The following is a 26,680-nucleotide window of genomic DNA, read 5'->3' on the forward strand; positions in this document are numbered from 1 at the left end:
GTTATTGCCTTCTGTGTGCTGTGCTTGGGACAGGTTGCCTGGATGCCGCTATGGTGAAGGAACTGATCAGACACCTGAAGAAGGGAAGCCCAACTCAGAGAAAGGATCTCCTTGCTGCTCTGGTGGTGGCTTTGCGTGCGTGGGCTGCAGTGCCCGAATCCAAGGTCACGGCTCCTGCTGAAACTGGACCAAAGGGCTCAGGCTCTGCCTTTTCCAAGTGCCAGTCCCGCCAGCCCCAGTATGAAATAAAACACAATCAACACCACTGCTCTTCCTTTCTGTCCCAAGGGAATATGGTGGGTGCCCAGTCCAGGCTCATCGGGACCCTAGAGCAGCTGGCAGCCTCACAGGACCGCACAGATGACTCGGTCCTGTCTGCAGCCATCTGCTTGGTGTATCTGGATGCATCCAATCCCGCTGCCCTGGAGGCGCTGCTGAGGTGCCTGACCCAGGAGAACATGAAGAAGAAAATGCAGGTGCGGATCCTGCCTGATCAGATAAGGAGAACTTGTGTCTCTGTCCTCCATCCTCTCCTCAGTCTATTCCAGGACCACCCATGAACCTTTCCCAGATGCTTTGCCCATTGGTTTCCATTACCTGGGGGAGATGAAAACAGAGGCGGGGTTGTCCCAGACTGTTCCCTCACCCATGACCTGGTTCAGGATGGGGATCCAGAGACACCACTGCATCGGAGTCTCTCAGTCTGTCTCGACAGGCACATCTGCTGAGCTGCGCACCTCTCTGCATTCTCTGCAGACGTGTAGCTGCTCCCCTCCCAAAGGGTCTCCCTTTACCAATGGTTGCTTCAACTTTGGATGGGAGAGTCTGTTACAGCGCAAAGTACAAAACTGGAGGGGTGTTCTTGATACACGGGTTTAGATATGGGGCCCAAATTCTTCCTCGGAGTCTATGATCATACTCTCCTGATCCCCTGCAGGCTTTGCTCATGCTGGTGAAGCACGTGATGGTGGTCAGCGCTGATATCATCCAGGCCCTTATAGATCAGCTTCGCCATTCTCCAGTGTACAAGGTAAGGAGGCAAAGCTACCACCATTCTTATTCTCTGGGAGTCAGGACACGAACTGTAACCCACTACCAGTGTTTCTTTTCCTCCCAATCCACCCATTTCCAGGGCCCTATATTCAGGAGCCCCACTGCCAGCCTCTAGCTGTCCATATGTAGGAGCCTGGTTACTCTGGCTATGTGTCCAGTGGCCAGCAGGTATGGCTCTGGCTGTCCCCATGCCTAGGATCCCCTAAGGGTCATGCCTAAACATCTGGTTGCTGTTGTCCTGGTGCCTAATTGCCCAGTGGAGCATCCACATCTCCTAGTCTTTTGTAATCAGGGAGACTCTTGGATTCCTGCTTAGCGGGACACCCAGAGTGGGCCTCCATTCTTCCTGGGATGACACCACCTCAGCCTCTCCTTTTGGGCGAAAGGCACAGCAATGCCCTCTCTGGCTGGTGGCACTGCCAGCAAGGATCCCTAGCCTGGGCACTTGCTTCCTGCAGCCTGGAGAGACTTGTAACACAGACCCCTCCTGCTCCTCCCTCCTCCCCAACATGCGCACACAAACACTTCCTGCTTGTGTGCCACCAAGGGCCTACGAGTGGCTGACCCAGCACACTCTCTTCATGCTCCTTCCCCACAGCATCGCGCCGATGCCGCCAATTTGCTGAGCACCATTGGGCTGGAGTCGATCCAACAGGAAGGCTTGGAAGAGGAGGTGTTCCAGCTGCTGGTGGAAAAGCTGCACCAGGAGCCATTTCTGGTGAGGCTCAGAGATGGAGGATTTAATCACAATGAAATTAAATAGCAGAGTCTCTTTCCAAGACAGTGTGTCCGGGCCAGGAACCCAACCCCTGGCTTTCCCTGCTCCAAAGAAGGGATATTAATGGAGTTTTCACCCCAACTACCTTCCTCTCCGATGGGCCATCAGTATGAAGGATGTGCTAGTGAATTCACTTCCATTTAAACATGGGCCCAAGACACAGTCAGGATCCAAAATCCAGGAGTATTTGCATCTGGGGTTTAGTCAGAGACCAGCCAAGAGGTTTGGATCCAGATCACCAGAACCCAGAGCCAGGTTTTGATTCAGGCTAATCTTAGTCTTGATCTTATTGTTCTTTGCTCTGGATTCATGTGGGGTCGACAAAACACTGAAAAGATGTTGGGGCTGAGGCTGACCGATAAAGACCCCGCCATGCACACACAGCCCCATCCTCACAATGCTGCCTGCTCTGAAATGTTCTCACCTCGCTCTGCGCTGCATCTCTCTCCCTGACCCACATCTATCTCCCGTTCACAGGTAGTGAGACAGACTGTGGCAATGACTGCGGCAGCTCTGCAGATGAAGGGGCAAATCTGGGATATTGTGGAGAAGTAAGTGGCCGGCTGAAGAGCCAGAGATCCAGTTCTCTCCTGCTTCCGTCCCACCACGCGTGCTGAACAAAGCCCAAAGGCTGCTGGGGTGGTCTGGGTTTGATTCCAGAATATTTTCCCTTGGCCCACATCTTTAGGAACTTGCCTGGTGGGCTAATTTTCACTGGCTCATTCACTTCTCTCCTGGTTCCCACGGTTCCAAGGCTTAGCCTTTCCTCAAGGCCAGACGGCGGATAGTGGTGACTGGACTTCAAGGCAGAAGCCCAGGGAAGGCATAGACATGGTGGCCTGGGTGGGACAGCCTTGGCCCTCCGCCAGGTTCTTCCTCTTTCCCCAGGGGGTGTATGGTGAAATTTAGCCACACCCAGAGTTACAGCACAAGCCTTCAGGTTTGGGGCTGGGGAAATCCCTGATTATCAAATTGGTGGACGTCACCAAACTGGGAAAGTTTCACTTTGGATGATCTGAGACCACATTAAAGACATGCCCCTCCCAATCATCTCCTCCCAAAGGGCTTAATGTACAGAGCAGCTACCTCCCCACCTGCTTCTACTGACCTGGCTAATAACATCAGGAAGAAAGGCTGCAGCTCAGGCAGAAGGGGGGTGACTGTCAGAGAGGCTGGGGGCTACCCCAAAGCAAGGAGCCACCTAAGGCCCAGACCCAGGAACCCCACAGAAAGTGGGCTGAGATTGCTGGAGACAGCTAAGCAGATTTCTTCCCTTCCACGCACAAGGCTAGGGAAAAGATCAGATTTTCTCAGGCTTTTAACTCTCTGGTGTAATCTAAAGGGTAGCCAGCATAGGCTGGAAAACCAGGGTTTTAAAGGCCCACAGTGGTCCCTTATGTAGAGAGGATGGGAACTGCATCCCCTCACAGTGGAGGCAGAAGGCAAAAGCATCCTGGGAGTGCCTCCTTTTAAACCCTGTGGGAAGGGCGAAATAGCCTCATTTCTCCCCGGTAATGCCGTGTGCATCGTGGCAGGCAGCTGAAGGAGAAGAGCAAGGTGAGCCGAAGACAGGCTGTGGTTTCCTTGGTAAGTCATGTTCTGTCCTGAATCACTAGACATGTCTGACATACATTACCCTAGACACAGCGTGTGGGTGACGGAGTGGGCTGTGCAATCTCTCTCTGGGCTGCCTTTTCATTTGGCCATCACTTCCCTGTGTTTCCAGCTCCAATCCCTTCTCTACTTGCTGTCCAGTCTGTTCTCTCTCTGCCTTTCTCTTAGGTTCCTCATACTAGGGCTCCACCCTCCCTACGTGACTTCCTTTAACTTGGGAGGCATGTTTTGATCTCTTGGTATATCACCGCCTCCTTCTCTTGGCCTGCAGCTTGTCTGCTTTCAGAGTAGCTCGGACAGACCACAGCGGGGCTGAATGGCTCCGGAAATAGCCAGTTGGGTTGTGGAGCCTCCTGAGGGTACAAAATACAGCCTAGGCGACTGGCTAGTGAAAGCTGTTACCATCCAATGGCCGGTTGGCTGGCTGTTCATTTTCTTCTGGACACTGTCCACATCTCAGACTGCCTCAGAACTATCCCCTGCATTGGCAAAGTCCAAATATTGCCTGGCCGTGGAGACGGGCTGAGCCCCTCAGCCCTGAAGGTGAGCCCTGGTCAGGACTGAGGTGCGCTGGTGGAGCAATGTTGGGGATCTTGCACGGATGCAGCCCTTGCTGTAGCTGTTTTGGGAACAAACAGAAGACTTTGGTCTCCAGAGCTGGCCATCTCACGCCTCACACCAGCATTACAGTCACTCATTAAAATAGCCCTGGTGTAATGTTACTGAGCGCTATAGACTTGTGCCAGTTATAACCACAGTGTGGGGCCTAATCAGCTTTGGAAACAAATCATCATGTTGTTAGATTCTTTTATCAAACTGCTCTGGATTTTGATCTTTCAAAATGCTCCGTGACACTCTGCTTCCACGTCTCTTGTCACTAGGGGGTCCTTGGTCTTCGCAATAAGCATATGTTCTTTACCCTGCTGGAAATGCTGGAGGTGGACAGCAGTCCGGCCATTCGCATACAGGTTAGTAATGTTCTCCAGCGATGTGTGTGGTTCTTGGTGTCCAGGAGCAAAGGCCTCACCTCTGTGTGTGTCACTTCTCACTGCAGGTCATTAGAGCGTTTTGCACCCTGGGAATGAACAACAATCATGTGCTGAAAACCCTGATGCTCAAGGAACAAACAGATGGGGCTCTAGCCAGGTACAGCACAGATTGAGGGAACAGAGGTAATGACCAAAGTGGGTTGAGATTTTGCAGGGTGAGGTGCCTCAGGAGTTGATTTGCTGGAGTTCTGCAGCGACACTTCTCCAGGTCACCTCTGCCTGTTTTGGAGTGGCTAGGCAGGTCTATGAAGCACCAGGATTGATGTGAATAAACTCAGCTGGATTGAGCTAGGTAAGAAACGGGCAAGGCATATGCCAGCCTAGAAGAAGTGCATGTTGCTTCAGGGAACACATGAAGGACACGGTTTTGGGACCAATCTTATTTAATCTTTTTATTACTGACCTTGGCACAAAAAGTGGGAGTGTGCTAATAAAGTTTGCAGACGATACAAAGCTGGGAGGTATTGCCAATTCGGAGAAGGATCGGGATATTATACAGGAGGATCTGGATGACCTTGTAAACTGGAGTAATAGTAATAGGATGAAATTTAATAGTGAGAAGTGTAAGGTTATGCATTTAGGGATTAATAACAAGAATTTTAGATATAAATTGGGGACGCATCAATTAGAAGTAACGGAAGAGGAGAAGGACCTTGGAGTATTGGTTGATCATAGGATGACTATGAGCTGCCAATGTGATATGGCTGTGAAAAAAGCTAATGCGGTTTTGGGATGCATCAGGAGAGGCATTTCCAGTAGGGATAAGGAGGTTTTAGTACCGTTATACAAGGCACTGGTGAGACCTCACCTAGAATACTGTGTGCAGTTCTGGTCTCCCATGTTTAAAAAGGATGAATTCAAGCTGGAGCAGGTACAGAGAAGGGCTACTAGGATGATCCGAGGAATGGAAAACTTGTCTTATGAAAGGAGACTTAAGGAGCTTGGCTTGTTTAGCCTAACTAAAAGAAGGTTGAGGGGATATGATTGCTCTCTATAAATATATCAGAGGGATAAATACAGGAGAGGGAGAGGAATTATTTCAGCTCAGCACCAATGTGGACACAAGAACAAATGGGTATAAACTGGCCACCAGGAAGTTTAGACTTGAAATCAGACGAAGGTTTTTAACCATCAGAGGAGTGAAGTTTTGGAATAGCCTTCCAAGGGAAGCAGTGGGGGCAAAAGATCTATCTGGTTTTAAGATTCTACTTGATAAGTTTATGGAGGAGATGGTATGATGGGATAATGGGATTTTGGTAAGTAATTGATCTTTAAATATTCAGGGTAAATAGGTCAAATCCCCTGAGATGGGATATTAGATGGATGGGATCTGAGTTACCCAGGGAAGAATTTTCTGTAGTATCTGGCTGGTGAATCTTGCCCATATGCTCAGGGTTTAGCTGATTGCCATATTTGGGGTCGGGAAGGAATTTTCCTCCAGGGCAGATTGGAGAGGCCCTGGAGGTTTTTCGCCTTCCTCTGTAGCATGGGGCATGGTTGACTTGAGGGAGGCTTCTCTGCTCCTTGAAGTCTTTAAACTATGATTTAAGGACTTCAATAGCTCAGACATGGGTGAGGTTTTTCATAGGAGTGGGTGGGTGAGATTCTGTGGCCTGCGCTGTGCAGGAGGTCGGACTAGATGATCAGAATGGTCCCTTCTGACCTTAGTATCTATGAATCTATGAAAAGAGTGGCTTCCAAAGGCAAGGTGCACATCTCCGCAGTGCAGATAGAGGACTAATCAAGGAGGGGAAATTCTCCTCAGCACCCCTCCTTTCCATCCCAGTCTCTCACCGTTCTGTTTTCTCTCTGGTTTTAGAGAATGTGTGAAAGCTTTGAAGATCCTCCAGAAGTTCCCCGGTGCTAGAAGAGGCTTGGAGCATCAGATCTCTCAGCTCTCCTGAGGCCCCACTGTCTGGGGGTGGTCTGCCGCTGTCTGTGAGCTCAGAGGGAGTAGCTAACGTGGAGAGAACACAGGATTTAAAACACAGGCTCTGTAGCCGGGGTTTCTTCTGGATTGCGTGTGTTTTGCACCTTGTCTCCTAAGAGCGCTGAGAGATTGGAATATTCAGATGTGTGTGCTTTCATTTGTAGAGCCTGTTTCTCCGTTCCTAGAGGCAGAGGACCATCCTCTTTGTAACATGGTCAGCAGCCAGAGTCTCTCGCTTGGCAGGATGTAGTTAGGGCTAGAGTCTGCTACCCACACCCATGCTAGATAGTACCTTGCTACTCTGATTGATTTTAATGGCACCGTGCACTGAGTGAGGTGCTACTCAAAGGGAGTGAAGGGGGTGGGGTGGATAGAATCAGCCCTTTCATTTATCAATCTGCACTTGAACGGGACCCTCGGATCCTGCGGTGAGGGACTCTGTCTGAGAACTTTTATGGACCCATCCATCCTCCAGCCTGGAAGCACGTGTACAAATGCACCACCTCCTGGGCTGGGGCCACCATTAGCCTGGCCCCAGTGCTGCTGGCCTGGTGGTGCTGGTGCTGCTGGGCAGGCCCTGCTCCTACAGCCTGGGGGTGCTGCCTACAGGGACAGGGCAGTGGTGGTGCCAACACGGTGCCTCTGCCTAGAAGCTCTGCTGCCCCTGCTCTCCCAGGGGCTGAGGAGAGTGGCTTCCCAGAGTCTGCAGCAGCTCCCCTTGCTAGGCAGAAAGCATGAGGGCAGCTGAGGAGTGTAAAGCTTATGTGCACCTTTTGGAGGGCTACATGTTTCTGGGTCAGACTGTTGAAAAATGGGCCCGTCTTCAGAAAATCAGGACACAATTCAGAGATGACATCCAGGCGAGGATCGTTTTGCCTGAGTCTATAGCGTGAGAGGTGGGTGTGGGGAGCACTGAACGTGGGGCAGCCGCAGCATGAGAGAGACCTCCCAGGGCTGCGTATTAACATCCAAGGAACCAGTCCAAGTGCTTTGCAAAGTATTCACTGCGGGGTTAAAGGTGATCCCATCCCCCACTGCAATGGAGTGTTCCACCAGGAGGAAACCTCCATCTATACCCTCATTAAGTGTTGGACTCCTCCAGCCCTGAATGGGTGATATTAAATTAGCTGCAGCCCTGAGCTCTTCACTCCAGCTGTTGCATTTTCAGCTTACCCAACGGTGGGGCTGGATTTCCTTGTAGCGGCTGCCAGGGTTCACGGAATTAGGAAGCATGTGGGTTTGGTCAGTGACTGTAGGAGGATCTAGAACCATATACTCCAGGCTGCCATCTGCGGCATTGTTCACAACTGCCTGAGACAAAGATGAGCTGTATTCAGTACAACGAGATAGATGCACTACAGAGCTCACCTTCATCAGACTATAAGTGCTGCTGCCGGGAGGGATGCTGGACTGGAGAAGAGTGACTCCTCATGGGACCCATCCACCTGATGAGGGCAGTTAAAAGCTGCAAGAGATTTTAAAGGCAAGGAATTTCCTCATATCATAGTGTAATAAAGAGACTTGTTTGGGGGGGCAGCTGGTCCTGGGTCACAAGGGGTTGATTCGCAGCGCAGGGCATGTGCATAGATTCTTACACACCTAGCTTAAATAAATATGGATCTGCCCGTAGGACTCAGGTATTTCTATCCATCCCCCTGCATTGCCACATTCTGGGTGGATGAGCCTTCTGACTGAAGATAAAGCCATGTAGCAATTCTCAGCAGGGCAGCCCTAGAATCTCACCATCCTGAAAGAACCCCTAAATTCCTGCCCCCTGTGGGTCTGATTGATGGTTGAATCCTCCAAGCGCAAATCTGAAAAGGCAGGCACAATTTTGCACTTAAATTGTGCTTTCCATACTACACTTGCTTATACAACACGTCCAACTGTTGCTCATGCATGTACCTAATTTGTGTGCACAATTGCTGTACTGTTCAGGCAAACTCCGCAGGAAGATTTGGAAAGTCCAGTCCATTGTGATTCATAGGTGGATAAAAATGCCAATGAGATGGGGGGAAACTGATATAGAAGCCTGTGATGGGGTGTAAAAGCCTCTACACTGGGCAACAAGGGGTTAAGGGATTATTTTGGGCTCAGCTAGCCCTGCCCCGCCACACCTGTAGCAAATGCTCCTTCTTCCGGGGGAATTAAAAGACAGTGAAATAGTTTATTTGGGTGGCAGAGTTGGAGGTAAGCAGACCTGCAGCTCACAGCTCCAGCAGAGCAAAGCCTAAAGGCTCTGGAATAGCTGTCCATAGGGGCCCTTCCTGAGGGAAGGGAGGACCCACCCCAGAGACAACCCGAGAGGGAAGTATCCTGTGGATCTTGGACATTAGTAACCCCCCTTATTTATTTTGGTTTGGATTTCCGCACCAGGGGAAAGCCTGGAACTAAGCTGACCCCAGGAGGGGAAGAGGCTCGGGGGCAGCCTTAATTTTTGGTTGCTAGACTACTGGTAACCTGGGCCCTGCGTTGGAGCCCAGTGGAGTGGGCAGGCCTGGGCTCCCCTCCCCACAATCCCCTTGGTAGTCAGGGATTGCAGTCATGACTACTAAGCCATGCTCCCCAACCAGACCCGAGGTGAGGGCTGTTACAGGGCCACTATATAAGAACACTTCAATATAAGCTTGACATCACCTAACAATTCCCCTGTGCTGGGATGACCTTCCAACAGTGAGATCAGCTGACTTTGGGGCAGCTTTGCTCTGATGGAGGAGTACAAAGATAGCATACTATTGGGGAGACTCTTGCCCATTGACCTTAATAGAGTCACCCAGAATTTACATTGGGGTGAGTGGAGCATTGAGCCTAAGGTGTTTAGTCCCTAGTGCACGCTTCTTACAATAGAAAGGTACATTCCGTGAGCCCTGTGGGCTTGTAATAGCAATAAGCCACAGTGGGGGCTACAGCTATGAGTTACTGGCAGCTGATAGCATGAAACCAGTTACACGTCCAACATGTGTGCAGCAGTAGCCTCCACACATGCATCCTGTTGTGGCTTGCTGTTCTCTTTTACACTTACTGTTGCCACAGAATCTAAGTAATCAAATTATTTCCTGTGTGAATCTTCTCCATTCTGCAATTTCTCTTGTTGGAAATGAGCGGGGTGCTCTGATGCAATTCAGTAAAGTTATGGGGAAATGTTCCCTGTTGAATGCTCCAGCATCTCTGACACGATGTGAGGTCCTGTGGGCTGCTGGGCTCAGAGCCCCTGGGAAATGGTTTGTTTACAAGCGCAGACATCTGGCACACTTCCTAGCGACTGGAGAGCTGTCCTACACATAACCATGGTTTGGTGATCAGGTTCTGTGTTGACAAGGATCCAGTGTTGTGTATCCTGGTGGGTGCATGGTGCAAGTCCGGGAGTGCTCACTCAAAATGTGCTTTCTGTGAATATTCTGCAACATTTGCTAAAAGTCAGTCTTTAGTCAAAGATTCCTTGTAGTAAACTTGATCCCTGGAATATTTGCAGAAAGCAAATGCTAAAGGGACATGAACATAGAATCATAGAAGATTAGGGTTGGAAGAGATCTCAGGAGGTCATCTAGTCCAGCCCCCTGCTCAAAGCAGAGCCAACCCCACTAAATCATCCCAGCCAGGTGTGACATAGCTCTGTCCTTGCCTCTGTGGCTCCCGCGTTTCCTGGTGGATTTCACTAGACTCAGAGGCTCACTGTGACCTTCCACGTAACCCTTCTTTCTCTAGAGACAAGGGTCACAGTCTACTGAGCCATTTTCATCATAAGCCAGCGAGGGAGGGGAGGAGACATTACCCTTCCTTGCACAGTCTCTGTTGTCTCCCAGTCTCAGTGATTAAACAGGGGGCAAAGGTGGGGGGGAGAGCCCAGGCCCACCCTCTACTCCGGGCTTCAGCCCAGGGACCCTAATAGTATCAGCTATGGTAGCTGACGTTTTAGAAACATGACATGTACAATTCCCTGGGCTACTTCCCCCACAGCAGCCCTTACTTCCTCAAGCTCCACTTCACCCTTACCTCAGGGCCTCCTTCCTTGTGCCTGATATGGTGTGTACTACTCAGCCTCTCCAACAGCACAACTTCCTCCCACAGCTCCTGACATGCACACCCACCTGACTAACTGGGAGGCTTTTAACTAGTTTCAGCCAGCCCCTGGTTGGCTTCAGGTGTCCCAATCAACCTAGCCTTCTCCCTGCCTTCTGGAAAGTTCTTAATTGGCCCCAGGTGTCTTAATTGACCTGGAGCAGCTTCCATTTCACTTAACCTGGTACCAGGGATTTGTTAAGCCTGGAGCTAATATATCTATCTCCTACTACTTTTCTGTATCCCAGACACCTGCCCCTTTTGCGGCGTGAGGGATACCCTGGCACATGTCTACCTGGAGTGTGCCAGGCTGCAGCCCCTATTCCGGCTCCTCACCAATATCTTATTACGTTTTTGGTTGCACTTCTCCCCTCACCTTCTCATTTATGCACTCCCTATCCGTGGCCCCACAAAGTCCCGGGATCTCCTGGTCAACCTCCTCCTGGCCCTAGCTAAAATGGCCATCTACAAAACCAGAGTGAGGAGGTTGGCCGATGGAGTCTCCTGTGACTGTGGGGCCTATTTCCGATCCTCGGTCCGTTCACGTATCCGGGCAGAGTTCCTCTGGGCGGCGTCCTCTGACTCCCTTGACGCCTTTGAGGAGCAGTGGGCTCTGTCCGGGGTTCTCTGCTCGGTGTCCCCGTCCGGTTCCCTTCTTTTGACCCTTTGACCGCACTCCTGTCCCTGTTATTTTATTAGTTGTCCCCCGGAATTTTTTGGGTATCTAGGTCCTGTGGATCCCCCTTTTAGGCTGGGGGGACCCTTTAGCAGTGGACGGGCTTCGCCCGCCCACTTCCCGGATCCCAATAAGACTACTTTTCTGTATCCCAGACACCTGCCCCTTTTGCGGCGTGAGGGATACCCTGGCACATGTCTACCTGGAGTGTGCCAGGCTGCAGCCCCTATTCCGGCTCCTCACCAATATCTTATTACGTTTTTGGTTGCACTTCTCCCCTCACCTTCTCATTTATGCACTCCCTATCCGTGGCCCCACAAAGTCCCGGGATCTCCTGGTCAACCTCCTCCTGGCCCTAGCTAAAATGGCCATCTACAAAACCAGAGTGAGGAGGTTGGCCGATGGAGTCTCCTGTGACTGTGGGGCCTATTTCCGATCCTCGGTCCGTTCACGTATCCGGGCAGAGTTCCTCTGGGCGGCATCCTCTGACTCCCTTGACGCCTTTGAGGAGCAGTGGGCTCTGTCCGGGGTTCTCTGCTCGGTGTCCCCGTCCGGTTCCCTTCTTTTGACCCTTTGACCGCACTCCTGTCCCTGTTGTTTTATTAGTTGTCCCCCGGAATTTTTTGGGTATCTAGGTCCTGTGGATCCCCCTTTTAGGCTGGGGGGGACCCTTTAGCAGTGGACGGGCTTCGCCCGCCCACTACCCGGATCCCAATAAGACTACTTTTCTGTAGACATCTGGCCTTGCCCCGTCACGCAGGGCTTTGTCAATTTCAAGCTGGCCCTTAAAAATCTCTAAGGATGGAGATTCCACCACCTCCCTATGTAACCCATTCCATTGCTTCACTTGTCCGAAGCAAAATAATTTAAAAGTTTGAATGAGTATCTGCAAAACATTGATTACATTATTTGCCCAGGTCTACATGTGACACACTTTCCTGGGACAGAATTTAAAATGGGACAGTAACAGGACATACCTTACCAACTTGGTAGGTTGATGTTCTTGTTCCTCTGTATAGATTCTTCTGCAAGAGCTGGATGAGACAGAAAATAGATCAGAACAAAGTTACAACAACAGGTAAGGAGGCAATTGCTGATTTAACAGCTACACAGATCTAAATGGCAGGACTCCTCTGTAACTTTAGATGCCAACCCAAACCCCATCTATTAATCTGGTCAGTGATAATTTTTTCCACTGCATCCCAGACACAGCTCTTTGAACTAATCTTGTTCTTCTCCTTAGACTTGTTGCAGATGTAGCCTTCTGAACGGACCCTGATTTGGAATAGCAGCTAAATCCAACCACCTGGCACAACAGCCTAACTCAAAATGACCCTTAATTGTCAGCAAAATAGCCCATAGGAAAAGTACTGCCGGATTGCACAGGAGTGGGTCCAATGTACCACAGCTTACAGTTGCTGCACTGGAATATTTGGGGAAATCACTGCAGAGTATTCTAGAGGATTTGTTTAGTAACAGCTGGTCCCCTGGGACCGATTGACACTGAGATGATCCAACTGTATCCATACATAACTAATCCCAGGCTGATCGGAGCTGAGCTGGCTCATCAGAGCTCTCAAGCCACACTCCTATGTACTGACCCATTAAGTGTAGAGGAAGTGAAATCTTGAAGTGTAACAAATTCAGGGCCAGATTTTGGTGCCTTTACTCACATTGAGTAGCACCTTTCTCCATAAGTAGGCCCTTTGATATCCATGATGAGCTACTTGTGGAGAAAGCTGCTACTCTCTGTGAGTAAGGGTACCTGAATCTGGCGCTCATGCAGGAATGTAGGCTGAACACCATCACAAGAGATATTTATAGTTGTGGACAATGTTACACATGGTCACTCATGTATGCCAGACATGCTCTTGTCTTTCTGCCTAGCTAATTAGGGAGTGTGATGGGGTGTACTCCCCACACTGGCCCTGCAAGAGCTGAATTAGGACAAGTGGGGCCCCATCAGCCAGCTAGGCTGCAAATAGGGGAGATTTAGGCGGGGGGCAGCTAATTGGAGAGTAGATCACCTGTAGAGGCCCTGCCTGTCCCTCACAAAGCCAGAGAAGGGGCCCTCAGGGAAGTAGTTGTCAGTCACTCCCTGGGTGGAGGGAGTTTGGGCTGGCAGACCCAGGAGAAGGTAGGAGAAAGCTCAGGGAAAGGCAGCAGGGTTCAGGAGGGAAGAGACCTTGGCTTCTGATTAGAGGGTCCCTAAGATGGAACCTGGAGTAGAGGGTGGACCCCACCACCAGTAGGTTCCATGTCTCCCAGTGTCAGGTTCTTCATAGTCACAGGGAATGAGTGGTGGGTGTGATTGTCTCTGTTGGAGACTCTGCCCTGCTTCACCTCGTCCACCGACCCTGTGGTCTTGATTCTGATGCTGCTGGAACAGATCAGAATTCCTGCCCTGCACCAGAATTTTGCACAATCCTCCTAGTCTCTCTCATACCATCACTGCACAGACACTGATCTGCCCAGGGGGCCTTGTGCTGCCCTGGGGCTCGTCACTGCCCAGCAGCCTGCCAGAGACAGTGAGATACACAAGGAATCACTTCTTTCTAAACGAACACTCAATGCCCTGGGGAATGTTGTGGTGACAGCTGAGCCTTTGACATGTCTGACCAGAGGAGAAAAGCTTGGCGATGCTGAGAGATGGAGGGACCCAAATCCTTGCCCATTGGCCAATAAAAACCCAGAGTAGACAATCACTCCTCCTCCCTCTCCCCCACTGCCCACGCAGTCGAGGGCAGACATTCATTACTCTTCCCCTCCTCTCAGATTCCATGATGTGAAACTGGGTAAGTGGGATCCCTGTTCCTGTTTTTTCATGCTGGTTGGAGACAGATCCATCATCTCTAACTCAAGGGGAGAGAGAGACTAGTGGAGTTCCCCCAACTCCTAATTACTGAGCCAGAGAGAAGTATCTGCTCTGCACTGAAAGAATGTCCCAGTCTCCTGGCGACTAGCGCTTAGAGCTATTGCGGGAAAAGGGGCCTGCAGGCTGCTGCCCTTTCTGGATGCCCCTAGACTCCTGCTGACAAAAATAGAGCATTGCAGGAAGAAATCTGTGGGCAAACTCTTCATTGCCAATCAGAGACTTTAGGACCCTCCTGTTCTCCCCTGCTGGGTTAGGACGTTTCAGTGACTTACAAATGTGTAGGGCCAACCTGCAGTAAATTTACCAATAGGTGCACTCTGGAAAAAACTCCTAGTGAATGAGCAGCTTTAGTTCCTGCATAAACTGTAAGGAGTGGTTCAGATGATACATGGCCCACCAGAGAAGCAGGTACAAAATCCAAGTCTCCAGGAGCAGTGCACTGGGGCTCCTGCAGGTTTATTGGAAGCCTCAAGGACCATTCCTGGAATTCCTCTTCCATTCGCAGCAACTGCTCTCTGATAACACACATATGGGGGTGCGACAGGCCCGAGGAGGAACAACGCTGGTGGTTTCTGCTGGTGCATACGCAGCTCATTGCTGCCTTACCTGGGAAAAACATCCAACCCAGAATTTGGAAAATTCTCATTGTTCTGCCTCTCGCTGCAGGGTGGTGGGATGTTGATTCCAGGTGAGTCTTTCTGCAGGAAAATCTTTATTTGTATTACTAGGAAGAATTGGGCCCCTTTTTCTTCAGTAGGACTTTGCAATGAAACTTTATGGCTGCCTAACCACTTCCTTTGTTGTAAGGGTTCTCAGTGTCTCAGCTGCCTCTCTTCTCTTGGGAAAGGCTGGGAGGGCAGTAACTCTGACTGAGGGCTTGTCTCAACTACAAAATTAAGTCAACTTGAGTTAAGTTGACATATAGCCACTGCAGTAATTAAAGTGATGGTTCATGTCCACACATGCTCCTTCCATTGGTGCAAGCACATCATCACCAGGAGCGCTTTCCACTGGCTGAAGGGGGGTGTTGTGGGACACTGACAGCTGGAGCCCTGCAGCCCTGGGGCTGACAGCCTCAGTTGTAGGTACAGGGCTCACAGCTGCCTCCCCCGCTGTCAGGGCCAGAGCAGGGGCTCACAGCTATGAGCCTGGTGGATTGCTCAGGTTGTCAGCACTGGAGGTGCAGGAAGGGCTTAAGCCATGACCCCATTCAGAGCTGACAGCCAATGTAAGTAACGCAGTGTCTACACAGATACAGCATCACCCTAACTACATTGACATAAGCACTACACCTCTTGTGGAGAAAAAAATCCACTTGGCAGGAAATAAATCAATGGGGATACAGCTCCTCTGTCTGATAAATGATTGGTACAAATGAGTGCTTTCATCCCCAAAGCCTTATTTTTATTGAGTCTACAGCACACACACAAAATAGCAATACTTGCGAGCACCCCAGATATAGTTACCCAAAGTCTGAGGTGGTGTCCAGTAGCAGGTCTCAAGTGGCCAGCCTTCCTCCTAGCCACTGGGAAGATTTGCCAGTGACTAATCTTTTTATACCTTACTTAAGGCAAATAACTCAGAACATCTCTAATAGGCTGACCATTCCTCTAGCAACAGTTTTAAAAAACACAACAACAAAAAATCCCTCATCATTTCTACTTATCAGTAAAGCTGCTTTCAGCAAAAAACAAAACTTGTAATCACAGACACCCAGAGCCAAGATCAGTTCTTCACTCTCCCTTTCATTCCTATGAACCTGTCACTTTCTTATCCTCACTAACAAACACTGAAGCTGTGGAACTATTTTGTCTGCTTTGCTTGTACCCAGGTCAAATTATTCCTGACTACGTGGTGTCCTTGCTTCCAGCTTATAGTGGCTAAGTATACAAGATGGCTGCAGGTTATGTTAACATCCTGTTTTGTAACAGGAAAATTCCAATGAAAGATTTCAGTTTCTTCAGTAAAATTCAAAATGAATTTTTTTTACTTTGAATGGACATTTCAAAAGAAAAGAGAAATTTTAGTTTTGCTTTTACTTAAAATGTCATTTTAGTTAATTTTTTTAAAAAAAAACCAAACAAATGACACTTTTAGTTGAACAAACTGTTGAATTGAAATGAAAATTCTTGTTTTGAATCAGTTTGAAGCTTCCTGTGGGAAATTTGGAGAAGTTCAAACAAAATCTATGTGTGAAATTTTTCATGGGGCAAATGTCTAGTTTGTGACCGGCACTGCTTTGCCCTACATCCATCTATCACATCCTGCCCATAGTTTAATTGTAAGCACTTTGGAGAAGGGACAGGCTCATATTTGTATTTGTACAACTTTCAGTGCAACCAGGCCCTGATCTTGATTTAGGCTTCTGAGTGCTGCTGTACTAGAAATAATTAGCAAAGAAAAACTATATTTAGTGACAGGTAATATTACATCAGGACACCTCCCCTCCTCCCCTTTTAAAACATGGAAATAAAAAGATGTCTTTTGCATTCCTTTCCACTTTCACATTGCCTAGAACACTCTCAATAATGCACGTTGACACTCCATAAGGCTTTCACTTCCAACTCCAACAGGTACCAAAGACGTGACATGTACCAAACTTTATCAAACTTGCAGCCTAATGCAAAACCTTTACAGATACCTTGTATGCTTTTTTTTTTTAAATCGGTTATATCAAGAGATCAGCATTGCTGACTGTCACATGATCCATGCACTTGAGAAGTTATTTTTAACACTGCTGAGGGATTCTTAGTTTAAGAAATTAATTTAATGCCTCATGGTATGCAAATTATCTATCTAGATACTTTTGTTGACCCCTGTGATGGGGTGGACTAGGTCTGGAGAGGCCCCCCGCTAAAGACCTCCTGGCCCTGCTTTGCCCTGACCCCACCAAAAAGCAGAAAAGTCCTCCAGGTGGTCTAGAGTGGCTGCAGAGAAGCAGCCAATCAGAGGGGCTGCGGGAGCAACCAATCAGAGGCTAGAAGGGCCATAAAAAGGGAAGCAGCCTGGAGCTTGAAGATGTAGATCTGGGTTCCTGTGGACAGGCTGAGCTCAGGGGACTGAGCCCAGAACTTAGCCAGACCAGACCAGACCAGACCAGACGAGGGTACCGTGCTGGTTTGGTTGAAGACTGAGCCTAAGCGAGGGTTGCTGTAAGGACACCAACTATGGGTTTTGAGATGGGCCCTTGTTGGGCTGTTAAAGAAGGCAGTGCCTCTGGGGAGGTGCTAGGGCCCCATACCAGGACCGTGAGAAAGAGAGATGGTATACTCTGGAAGGGGGGATGGGATGTGTCACTTGGCCGGAGGGCTGAGTCGCTGATACAACCAGTGGCTGGGGGACACTCGGGAGAGGTGGGTGCCACTCTGGTGTAAGAACCCAAAGAAAAGCAGGGCTAACACCTAACTAAAAAGTGGGTGCCTGTGAGAGGTAGGTGCTGCCCTGTGAAAAAACTAAGTATTTGCAGGCATGCATTGTCAGAAGGGGGTGCTCGCAAGAGATGAGTTCTGACACTGTTACAACCCTGCTCCTTCTAGTTAGTGAGCGTTTCAGATATTCATTAATTTACTCTCACAAAATCTTTGGGAAGTAGCAGTACTTCTGTTTTGTAGAAGAGGAACTGTCACCCAGAGATAAGTGACTTGCCCATAGTTAAAGAGGAAGGCTGTGGGAATTGAATCTAAATCTTATACGCTTTAGCTCAGTACCTCCAACAAAAGCCAGATCTTCTTTTTTTTATTATGCTTTCTGTTTCCAGGATCCTTTGTTTCCCATGGTTCACAGCGATGCATGAAATTCATGGCTGGCTCCAGATGTTTATTAACAAGTGCAGCAATGTTTAGTTGCTTTTTGACCCTCTCACCCTCCTTGGGCTTTCTATAGGAAGCCTGATTAACACTAGTCATGCAATATAAATGATTGATGCCAGTGAAACATAATTTATAATAATCCATTGTTTCTGGATGGTCACAAATTCCCTTTTCAAGAAAGAGGCTTAAATCTGGGGTAGTTCATGCAAGAAAAATAAATAAAACTTTCACGCCATCAATCCATACTGCAGGGTGAGGGAAAGACCGTGGTTAGAAGACCCTCCTTGCATAACATATTGCATGCAAAAAAACTACATTAAAATAATACTAAGGTTGCAAAATCAAGCAATGAAAAGTTAGGAGATGCTGAAATTAAGGTGGTCTGTGCAATTGGAAGAAGTTTTTGGTGAGCATGTACAAACACGGATTTTTCAAAGGCTTATAAATTGGCCAAATTTGGCTGGATTTTCACAGCAAAAGGCATGTCCCTGAGACACGGTCCACGGTCTGCCAGATTTCAAGTCCAGGCTCCAAAGTGTGTGGGCACTATAGCTTCTCAAAGAAAAGATAGAGAATTTTTATTAACATTGCAAGGTAGCATATTTATCCCTAGCCTTGTTCTCAGGAATATCTGAACTGTTTGGTTGAAACTTAAAAAACAACAACAAACAAAACAAAAAATCATTCTGAGGAAGACACCTGGCTAAGAAAATTAAAAATTCAAGTTTGGCAAAGTTATAAGCAACCAAAATGGGGTTTTATAATGGGAAGTGTTGGGGAAGCAACCTTAATAAGACCATCCCCCCAATAACGCATAGATACAACTCCGAGGCCCATGTTCCTCCCCATGCACTTCTCCTCTCTGTAGATGATGATCACCCTGTGTCCACCCAGTTCAAAATTCAGTTCCAGGGGTTTTAAGTTTCTGTATGAAATCAGGCTGGGATGTAGGTGCTTGACCTGATTTGATTCCAGAGTTTAATAGATTTAATCACAAGGACACCTGTGAGCATGTAAATTATCTTTCCATCTATTTCTCGGATGCCTGGGTCTGTTTCCGGTTTAACTTGCTGTCAGAGGTTGTGACGGGGAACTACCCTCTCTCCTGATATGGAGGAAACTCCTCTTGTAGGCAGGTTTCCTTCGTGGTCCCGCTAAGCTCCCTTTTTGCACCAGATGTATGATATTCAAACACAGACACAAAGTTTCTCTCTTGTCCTGTTGACCAGATCCTGGGGAGTTTCATTGTCTTTAAGCCCAGCCATTGGCTCTTTGAACTCACTCCTCACAAGATAACAGCAACTGTTTAATTCCCTCAGGCCACCTGTCCATCAGACAAACCAACAGACTCCAGTTCCAGGCTGAGTGTGTCCGTAAGTCCTCTGCCTACAACAGCTGGTGGAGTTTGTACAGGTCAGATTGGCTTCTAAACCCTGTTGCTTCAAATGTTGCCAGGTAGGGATCAAGCAGCTTGGATAAGGACCATGCAGCCCCCCATCACCACTCTGCCTCATATCCAGGGTTAGTGTTTGGGTGGCTTCTTCACAGTACTGTACAGGGTTTCTTCAGGGGGCTTGGCTGGGCGTGTTCTCTTGGGTCGCTGCTCCACGTTGGCATAGATGGGCTGCTGGTCAGGGGTGGAAATCGTCACCCTGACATAAGAAACCTCTTCTGTCTCTTCTGAACCCTGAAATAAAAACCTCATTGATCAGAGGGAAGAAGCTAGAATAGGAGCCCAAGTAGCTTCAGCTGAGTAGACCCTGGCTTCATGAATTTCAGCGTGTCCCTTTAACCAAGTGACTTGTCTGGGCTGTGTATTGAGGACTTATCTCTGAGATCCCTAAAGTGTCTATGGATGGGTGCATTACCCCTTTCAGCCAAAGCAGCCTGGGTGCAATCAGGGAGCCCTGTCCTGCGGCTGAGCTATATAAACAGGAAAAGGAAGCAAGGGACAGAAGAGGGAACTGAAATCCAGCTGCACTTTGGCTATCCCAGGCCCTAGGTTGCTAGTCTGACTAAGGTTTATACAGAGTAAAACGGATTTATTTGGGGTTTGGACCCCATTGGGAACTGGGTGTCTGGGTGCTGGAGTCAGGAGCACTTCTTAAGCTGTTTTCAGTTAAGCCTGCAGCTTTTGGGGGACGTGTTTCAGACCTGGGACCGTGTTTGCAGCAGACTAGTGTGTCTGGCTCAACAAGACAGGGTGCTGAAGTCCCAAGCTGGCAGGGAAAATGGGCTCAGAGGTAGTCTCAGCATATCAGGTGCAGCCCCAAGGAGGTCTCTGTGATCCAACCTGTCACACTCCCCTCCCCCGCACCTGTGATATTACACCTCCCTAGGACAGAATTTGAGAGGGGATGTTACCAGAACATATTATGATTTGCCTTACCAAATTTGACAGGTTGATTTTCTTGTCCCTCTGCACAGATGCTCCTGAAAGCTCTGGATGAGACAGAAAAGAGATCGAATTAGAGCCAAGTTACAGCAACAAGTAAGGGGGTAACTGCAGCTCTCACAGCTTTGCAGATCTAAGTTTCAGGGCTGACCTGTAACTGTTTTTCAGGGACACACACGCTGAGCTCAGAAGACCAGAAATGTATCAAAACTGCTGTGCCACAGTAAATCCAGCTCATTGAGTCTAGGTTACCTCCGTGCTGCCCTGCCACTGATCCAAAAGGAAATGGGTCTATTCTCTAGGTGCTAACTGAGATCCGGCCAACTGCACCAGTCAGTGACCGCTTTCCATCACCTGCACAATACAGCCCTCTGAACCAAACTCCAGCTTCTCTTTAGACTCAGTGCAGACCTACCCCTACTGAACCAAACTAAACAGGGGCACATCAGCATAAATCCATCCACTCAATACAACCAAAGTTGAAAAGATCCTTCGGTGCTAGCAAAAGCTCCCACATGAAAATGGTCTCTTCTACAGGAATGGTCCAAAAAGCCACAGCTTACAACAGCTGCGTTCCATTGTCTAAGGCAATCACTGTAGAGTGCTCTAATGTTTTTAGCTGATCCTGTGGAACTGACTGACCTGAAATGATCCATTGCTATCCACACACCGCCAGATCCTGGACTGATCAGAGCTCACCTGAGCTCTCGATCCATGTAGTGACACAGTGAGTGAAAAGGAAGGAGACCTTGGTGTTTAGGGTCGGACTCTGATACCCTTACTTAGGGTAGCACCTTTACTCCACAGGTAGTCCCACTGATTTCAGTGATGGAGTAAGCAGCTACATAGCATGTGTGTGTGTGCAGTTTAGAGCTGGGCAAATAACAGAGGGGAGCTGGCAACTTCAAAACATTGAAATCACTTTTTTTTTCAGGTTAAATGAAATGTTTTGTCTAGATAAAATTGAAATGTTTCTCTTCAGTTTTGACCATTTTCAACATTTGATTGGTTTTTACACAATTTTTGAAACAAGAATTTGTTTCAAATTGAAAAACCCAAATATTTAGTTTTGACATTTTAAAATGAAATAGATCAGGTTTTTTTGGATGTGTAGAATTGTTTTTTTTTTCCCCCTGAAACAATTCGACAGGACTTTGCAAAATGTTTTGGTGTTCTGAGTCTGTATTTTTCACTGGAAAATAATTTTGATGGTAAAACTTTGCCCAGCTCCAACAGAGATGTAGAACAAACACCATAACCAGAGTCATTTGCAGTTTTGGACAATGTTGCACATGGGTCTCTCATGCATTTCAGACATGCTCTGTTGAGCTTAGCAGGGTGCAATAAGCAGAGAATTCACTTGATGGCAGGGACGCTGGAACAATGTGAGTTCAACACTCAACACTCAACAGTGAGTGCTGAGAGCCACTGAACCAAACTGTAAACTCTGTATATGATGGAAACCACTTCAAGCCAGGGGGTGCGGCAGTGCCCCTATTTCCAGCCCCAGGGCTTTGTGGAGTTCTGAATTTTCCCATTTGGGGAAGAGGGAAGGAAGGAGAGAAGCAGCAAGGATCAGAAACATGACTCATTTGAGGACACGTGCAGGATTTCACTTACCTTTTTTCCTCTTCTTGGACAGTCTTACCAACATCACAGCAGCGAGCAGCAACAAAATGAGAACCAGCAGGACGCATGGTATCAGGATGTAGAAGAGGATGTCTGAGTCTTGGGGCCTGTTGGAAAAAGAGAGAATGTCTGTTTTCACACTTTCTCCTTCAACTGCTAATTCAGCCAGGAGCAACTGTTTGTTGTGCACCAGGCCCACGGGGTCCAGCCGATTAATATCCTAGTCCGGGCTAAATCTAACTCAGGTCACCTCCAAAATGGCACCTGTATCAAATACAAATGTGAGTAGCCAGCAAGATCGTGCAGTCTGTAGGAAGAGTCTGATGTAGCAGGCATGGTCTGTGCCTTGTGCATGTGGGGGAGCAAGACACAGGCCAGGGCTTGGTGCATTGGAGGAGATAAATGTCACTTTTTATTTATTTTTAACCTGCTCTAGCTGTATCAGCACCTTTATTCATAGATAATATTACCCCCCACCCCCTTTGTTGTCTACCCAGGTCGCAGAAACTTTTGAGGGTGAAGCTTTGTCTGGATCCCCTCAGGTGGGTTGGTCACACCCAGCCAACCCCTCCTGCCCAGCTGACACAAATGTGTAGCTGATGCGGGGTGGGGCAAGTTTAAGGATGTCCACAGCTGTGTTAATCTGGTGATTTCCACCCCCACCCCGCCATGGCTTATTTATCATGCATAAGATTTTATCTGGACACTTTTCATAGTAGCAGCCGTGTTAGTCTGTATTAGTTATAAGTTGGGGACGCATCAATTAGAAGTAACGGAAGAGGAGAAGGACCTTGGAGTATTGGTTGATCATAGGATGACTATGAGCTGCCAATGTGATATGGCTGTGAAAAAAACTAATGCGGTTTTGGGATGCATCAGGAGAGGCATTTCCAGTAGGGATAAGGAGGTTTTAGTACCGTTATACAAGGCACTGGTGAGACCTCACCTAGAATACTGTGTGCAGTTCTGGTCTCCCATGTTTAAAAAGGATGAATTCAAGCTGGAGCAGGTACAGAGAAGGGCTACTAGGATGATCCGAGGAATGGAAAACTTGTCTTATGAAAGGAGACTTAAGGAGCTTGGCTTGTTTAGCCTAACTAAAAGAAGGTTGAGGGGAGATATGATTGCTCTCTATAAATATATCAGAGGGATAAATACAGGAGAGGGAGAGGAATTATTTCAGCTCAGCACCAATGTGGACACAAGAACAAATGGGTATAAACTGGCCACCAGGAAGTTTAGACTTGAAATCAGACGAAGGTTTTTAACCATCAGAGGAGTGAAGTTTTGGAATAGCCTTCCAAGGGAAGCAGTGGGGGCAAAAGATCTATCTGGTTTTAAGATTCTACTTGATAAGTTTATGGAGGAGATGGTATGATGGGATAATGGGATTTTGGTAAGTAATTGATCTTTAAATATTCAGGGTAAATAGGTCAAATCCCCTGAGATGGGATATTAGATGGATGGGATCTGAGTTACCCAGGGAAGAATTTTCTGTAGTATCTGGCTGGTGAATCTTGCCCATATGCTCAGGGTTTAGCTGATTGCCATATTTGGGGTCGGGAAGGAATTTTCCTCCAGGGCAGATTGGAGAGGCCCTGGAGGTTTTTCGCCTTCCTCTGTAGCATGGGGCATGGTTGACTTGAGGGAGGCTTCTCTGCTCCTTGAAGTCTTTGAACCATGATTTAAGGACTTCAATAGCTCAGACATGGGTGAGGTTTTTCATAGGAGTGGGTGGGTGAGATTCTGTGGCCTGCGCTGTGCAGGAGGTCGGACTAGATGATCAGAATGGTCCCTTCTGACCTTAGTATCTATGAATCTATGAATCTATTCGCAAAAAGAAAGGGAGTACTTGTGGCACCTTAGAGACTAACAAATTTATTAGAGCATAAGCTTTCGTGAGCTACAGCTCACTTCATCGGATGCATTTGGTGGAAAAAACAGAGGGGAGATTTTATATACACACACAGAGAACATGAAACAATGGGTTTATCATACACACTGTAAGGAGAGTGATCACTTAAGATAAGCCATCACCAGCAGCAGCGGGGGAAAGGAGGAAAACCTTTCATGGTGACAAGCAAGGTAGGCTAATTCCAGCAGTTAACAAGAATATCTGAGGAACAGTGGGGGGGGGGAGAAATAACATGGGGAAATAATTTTACTTTGTGTAATGACTCATCCATTCCCAGTCTCTATTCAAGCCTAAGTTAATTGTATCCAGTTTGCAAATTAATTCCAATTCAGCAGTCTCTCGTTGGAGTCTGTTTTTTGAAGCTTTTTTGTTGAAGGATAGCCACTCTTAGGTCTGTAATTGAGTGACCAGAGAGATTGAAGTGTTCTCCAACTGGTTTTTGAATGTTATAATTCTTGACGTCTGATTTGTGTCCATTCATTCTTTTACATAGAGACTGTCCAGTTTGGCCAATATACATGGCAGAGGGGCATTGCTGGCACATGATGGCATATATCACATTGGTAGATGCGCAGGTGAACGAGCCTCTGATAGTGTGGCTGATGTGATTAGGCCCTATGATGGTATCCCCTGAATAGATATGTGGACAGAGTTGGCAACGGGCTTTGTTGCAAGGATAGGTTCCTGGGTTAGTGGTTCTGTTGTGTGGTGTGTGGTTGCTGGTGAGTATTTGCTTCAGATTGGGGAGCTGTCTGTAAGCAAGGACTGGCCTGTCTCCCAAGATCTGTGAGAGTGATGGGTCATCCTTCAGGATAGGTTGTAGATCCTTGATGATGCGTTGGAGAAGTTTTAGTTGGGGGCTGAAGGTGATGGCCAGTGGCGTTCTGTTATTTTCTTTGTTGGGCCTGTCCTGTAGTAGGTGACTTCTGGGTACTCTTCTGGCTCTATAGTAGCAGCCGTGTTAGTCTGTATTCGCAAAAAGAAAAGGAGTAATTGTAGCACCTTAGAGACTAACAAATTTATTAGAGCATAAGCTTTCGTGGGCTACAGCTCACTTCATCGGATGCATTTGGTGGAAATCAATGCATCCGATGAAGTGAGCTGTAGCTCACGAAAGCTTATGCTCTAATAAATTTGTTAGTCTCTAAGGTGCCACAAGTACTCCTTTTCTTCTGGCTCTGTCACTCTGTTTCTTCACTTCAGCAGGTGGGTATTGTAGTTGTAGGAATGCATGATAGAGATCTTGTAGGTGTTTGTCTCTGTCTGAGGGGTTGGAGCAAATGCGGTTATATTGTAGAGCTTGGCTGTAGACAATGGATCGAGTGGTATAATCTGGATGAAAGCTAGAGGCATGTAGGTAGGAATAGCGGTCAGTAGGTTTCCGATATAGGGTGGTGTTTATGTGACCATCGCTTATTAGCACTGTAGTGTCCAGGAAGTGGATCTCTTGTGTGGACTGGTCCAGGCTGAGGTTGATGGTGGGATGGAAATTGAGACTGCTGAATTGGAATTAATTTGCAAACTGGATACAATTAACTTAGGCTTGAATAGAGACTGGGAATGGATGCGTCATTACACAAAGTAAAACTATTTCCCCATGTTATTTCTCCCCCCCCCACCCCCCACTGTTCCTCAGATATTCTTGTTAACTACTGGAATTAGCCTACCTTGCTTGTCACCATGAAAGGTTTTCCTCCTTTCCCCCCGCTGCTGCTGGTGATGGCTTATCTTAAGTGATCACTCTCCTTACAGTGTGTATGATAAACCCATTGTTTCATGTTCTCTGTGTGTGTATATAAATCTCCCCTCTGTTTTTTCCACCAAATGCATCCGATGATGTGAGCTGTAGCTCATGAAAGCTTATGCTCTAATAAATTTGTTAGTCTCTAAGGTGCCACAAGTACTCCTTTTCTTTTTATCTGGACACTGTCTCACACTGCATGAGAATATGCATAGCCAGCTACTTAACTAACTTCATTTGTCCCTTTTTTTAGTCTTGTCTTTGAGATTAGCAGAAATGACCAACAGCCTCTCTAGTATAGCTGATAAATATGTGCTTTAAAACTAACTTGTGGTGACTTTTTTGTTAATTCTTTGGTATTTTCAGCTCCAGTCCTAAACTTTTTAAGCAAATACTTAACGTTCTAAACATGCTTAAAGTTAAGCAAGCACATGGAAGGGTTTGCAGGATAAGGGCCTTAGACATTTTGGTTTCCTTTTAGATTTTTTCCTGGTTCCCTGGATTCTGTAGTTTTAATCCACTTTTAATTTTAGCTGATAGAAATCTTATTTTGTTTAAAGGAACAGTGTCAGCTCAAATTTGGCCCCACATTTAGATGTTGTAAAAACGTTTACAAAAACCTTAGACCAACAGAGATGTTTCCATGCCTTGTTTTAAATTCCAATGTAAATAAGTAAGGATGCCACTTGCAGCGCTGGCATCTGGCAACCCAAACCTGGCAGGATTATGCTAGTCAGTACATGGGCTGGAGTGGAACTAATTAGAAGCAAAAGTGAAACTGACCAGTTGGCTTTCATTCTGGAAGATGCACAGAGCTCAAAAAATGAACAAAATATACGGGGAAAAAGATCATTCGATTTTAAAATTTCTTATTTTGAAATATTTTGGCTCTAGATCTTGCAGCTTGTCTGCAGTTGGAGCTTGTTCAGCGCTGACTTGGCTGCACCCTTTGCTGACTCTACTTGTCAGGAATAGATCGTATAGACCAGGATGTAGATGTCCGTGGGACTAGTCATGTGACTCAGATGGCTCATGTGCCTAGTGCTTGCACGGGCAGACTCTCAGATCTGGTGCGGGAAGTGGGAGAAACAAGCTGTAAGGAGGGAAATGAATGAGGAAGGGGGACAGTTACAGCATTATGACCACATGGCTTTCTC

At 47.6% G+C, this 26,680-nt stretch overlaps 2 protein-coding genes and 1 long non-coding RNA gene across 8 annotated transcripts in view; 2 read left to right on the top strand and 1 right to left on the bottom strand.

Moving 5' to 3' along the window:
* Positions 1–9,119, top strand: part of HEATR9 (HEAT repeat containing 9) — a 22,397-nt gene extending 13,278 nt beyond the window's left edge. For all 3 annotated transcript variants that reach the window (XM_043496418.1, XM_043496417.1, XM_043496419.1), the window contains exons 8-15: positions 34–476; positions 938–1,030; positions 1,652–1,771; positions 2,309–2,382; positions 3,367–3,418; positions 4,327–4,413; positions 4,500–4,591; positions 6,314–9,119. In XM_043496418.1, the coding sequence (XP_043352353.1) occupies positions 34–476; positions 938–1,030; positions 1,652–1,771; positions 2,309–2,382; positions 3,367–3,418; positions 4,327–4,413; positions 4,500–4,591; positions 6,314–6,398 (1,046 nt within the window). In that variant the 3' untranslated portion in view covers positions 6,399–9,119. The remainder of the gene's footprint in view (positions 1–33; positions 477–937; positions 1,031–1,651; positions 1,772–2,308; positions 2,383–3,366; positions 3,419–4,326; positions 4,414–4,499; positions 4,592–6,313) is intronic.
* The window catches only part of LOC119843197 (CMRF35-like molecule 7), a 23,746-nt gene continuing 4,639 nt past the window's right edge, over positions 7,574–26,680 (bottom strand). Inside the window, exons 4-6 of one of the 3 annotated variants that reach the window (XM_043496422.1) lie at positions 21,859–21,978; positions 20,233–20,285; positions 7,574–7,735 (exon numbers count right to left, since the gene is read on the bottom strand). In XM_043496422.1, coding sequence (XP_043352357.1) covers positions 7,589–7,735; positions 20,233–20,285; positions 21,859–21,978 — 320 coding nt within the window. In that variant the 3' untranslated portion in view covers positions 7,574–7,588. Of the gene's footprint in view, positions 7,736–15,416; positions 19,531–20,232; positions 20,286–21,858; positions 21,979–26,680 lie in introns of those variants that run through there. The other 2 variants (XM_043496421.1, XM_038372222.2) reach the window with 2 other exon arrangements.
* Positions 14,441–21,957, top strand: LOC122456579. Of its 2 annotated transcripts, XR_006275523.1 has the most exons (3): positions 14,441–14,722; positions 20,271–20,334; positions 21,881–21,957. It is a non-coding gene; the product is annotated as an uncharacterized LOC122456579 (long non-coding RNA). The 2 variants fall into 2 exon arrangements; XR_006275524.1 differs by lacking the exon at positions 14,441–14,722 and having other exon boundaries at positions 20,126–20,334.

Source organism: Dermochelys coriacea, chromosome 14, assembly GCF_009764565.3.
Source record: "Dermochelys coriacea isolate rDerCor1 chromosome 14, rDerCor1.pri.v4, whole genome shotgun sequence".
NCBI lineage: Eukaryota > Metazoa > Chordata > Testudines > Dermochelyidae > Dermochelys > Dermochelys coriacea.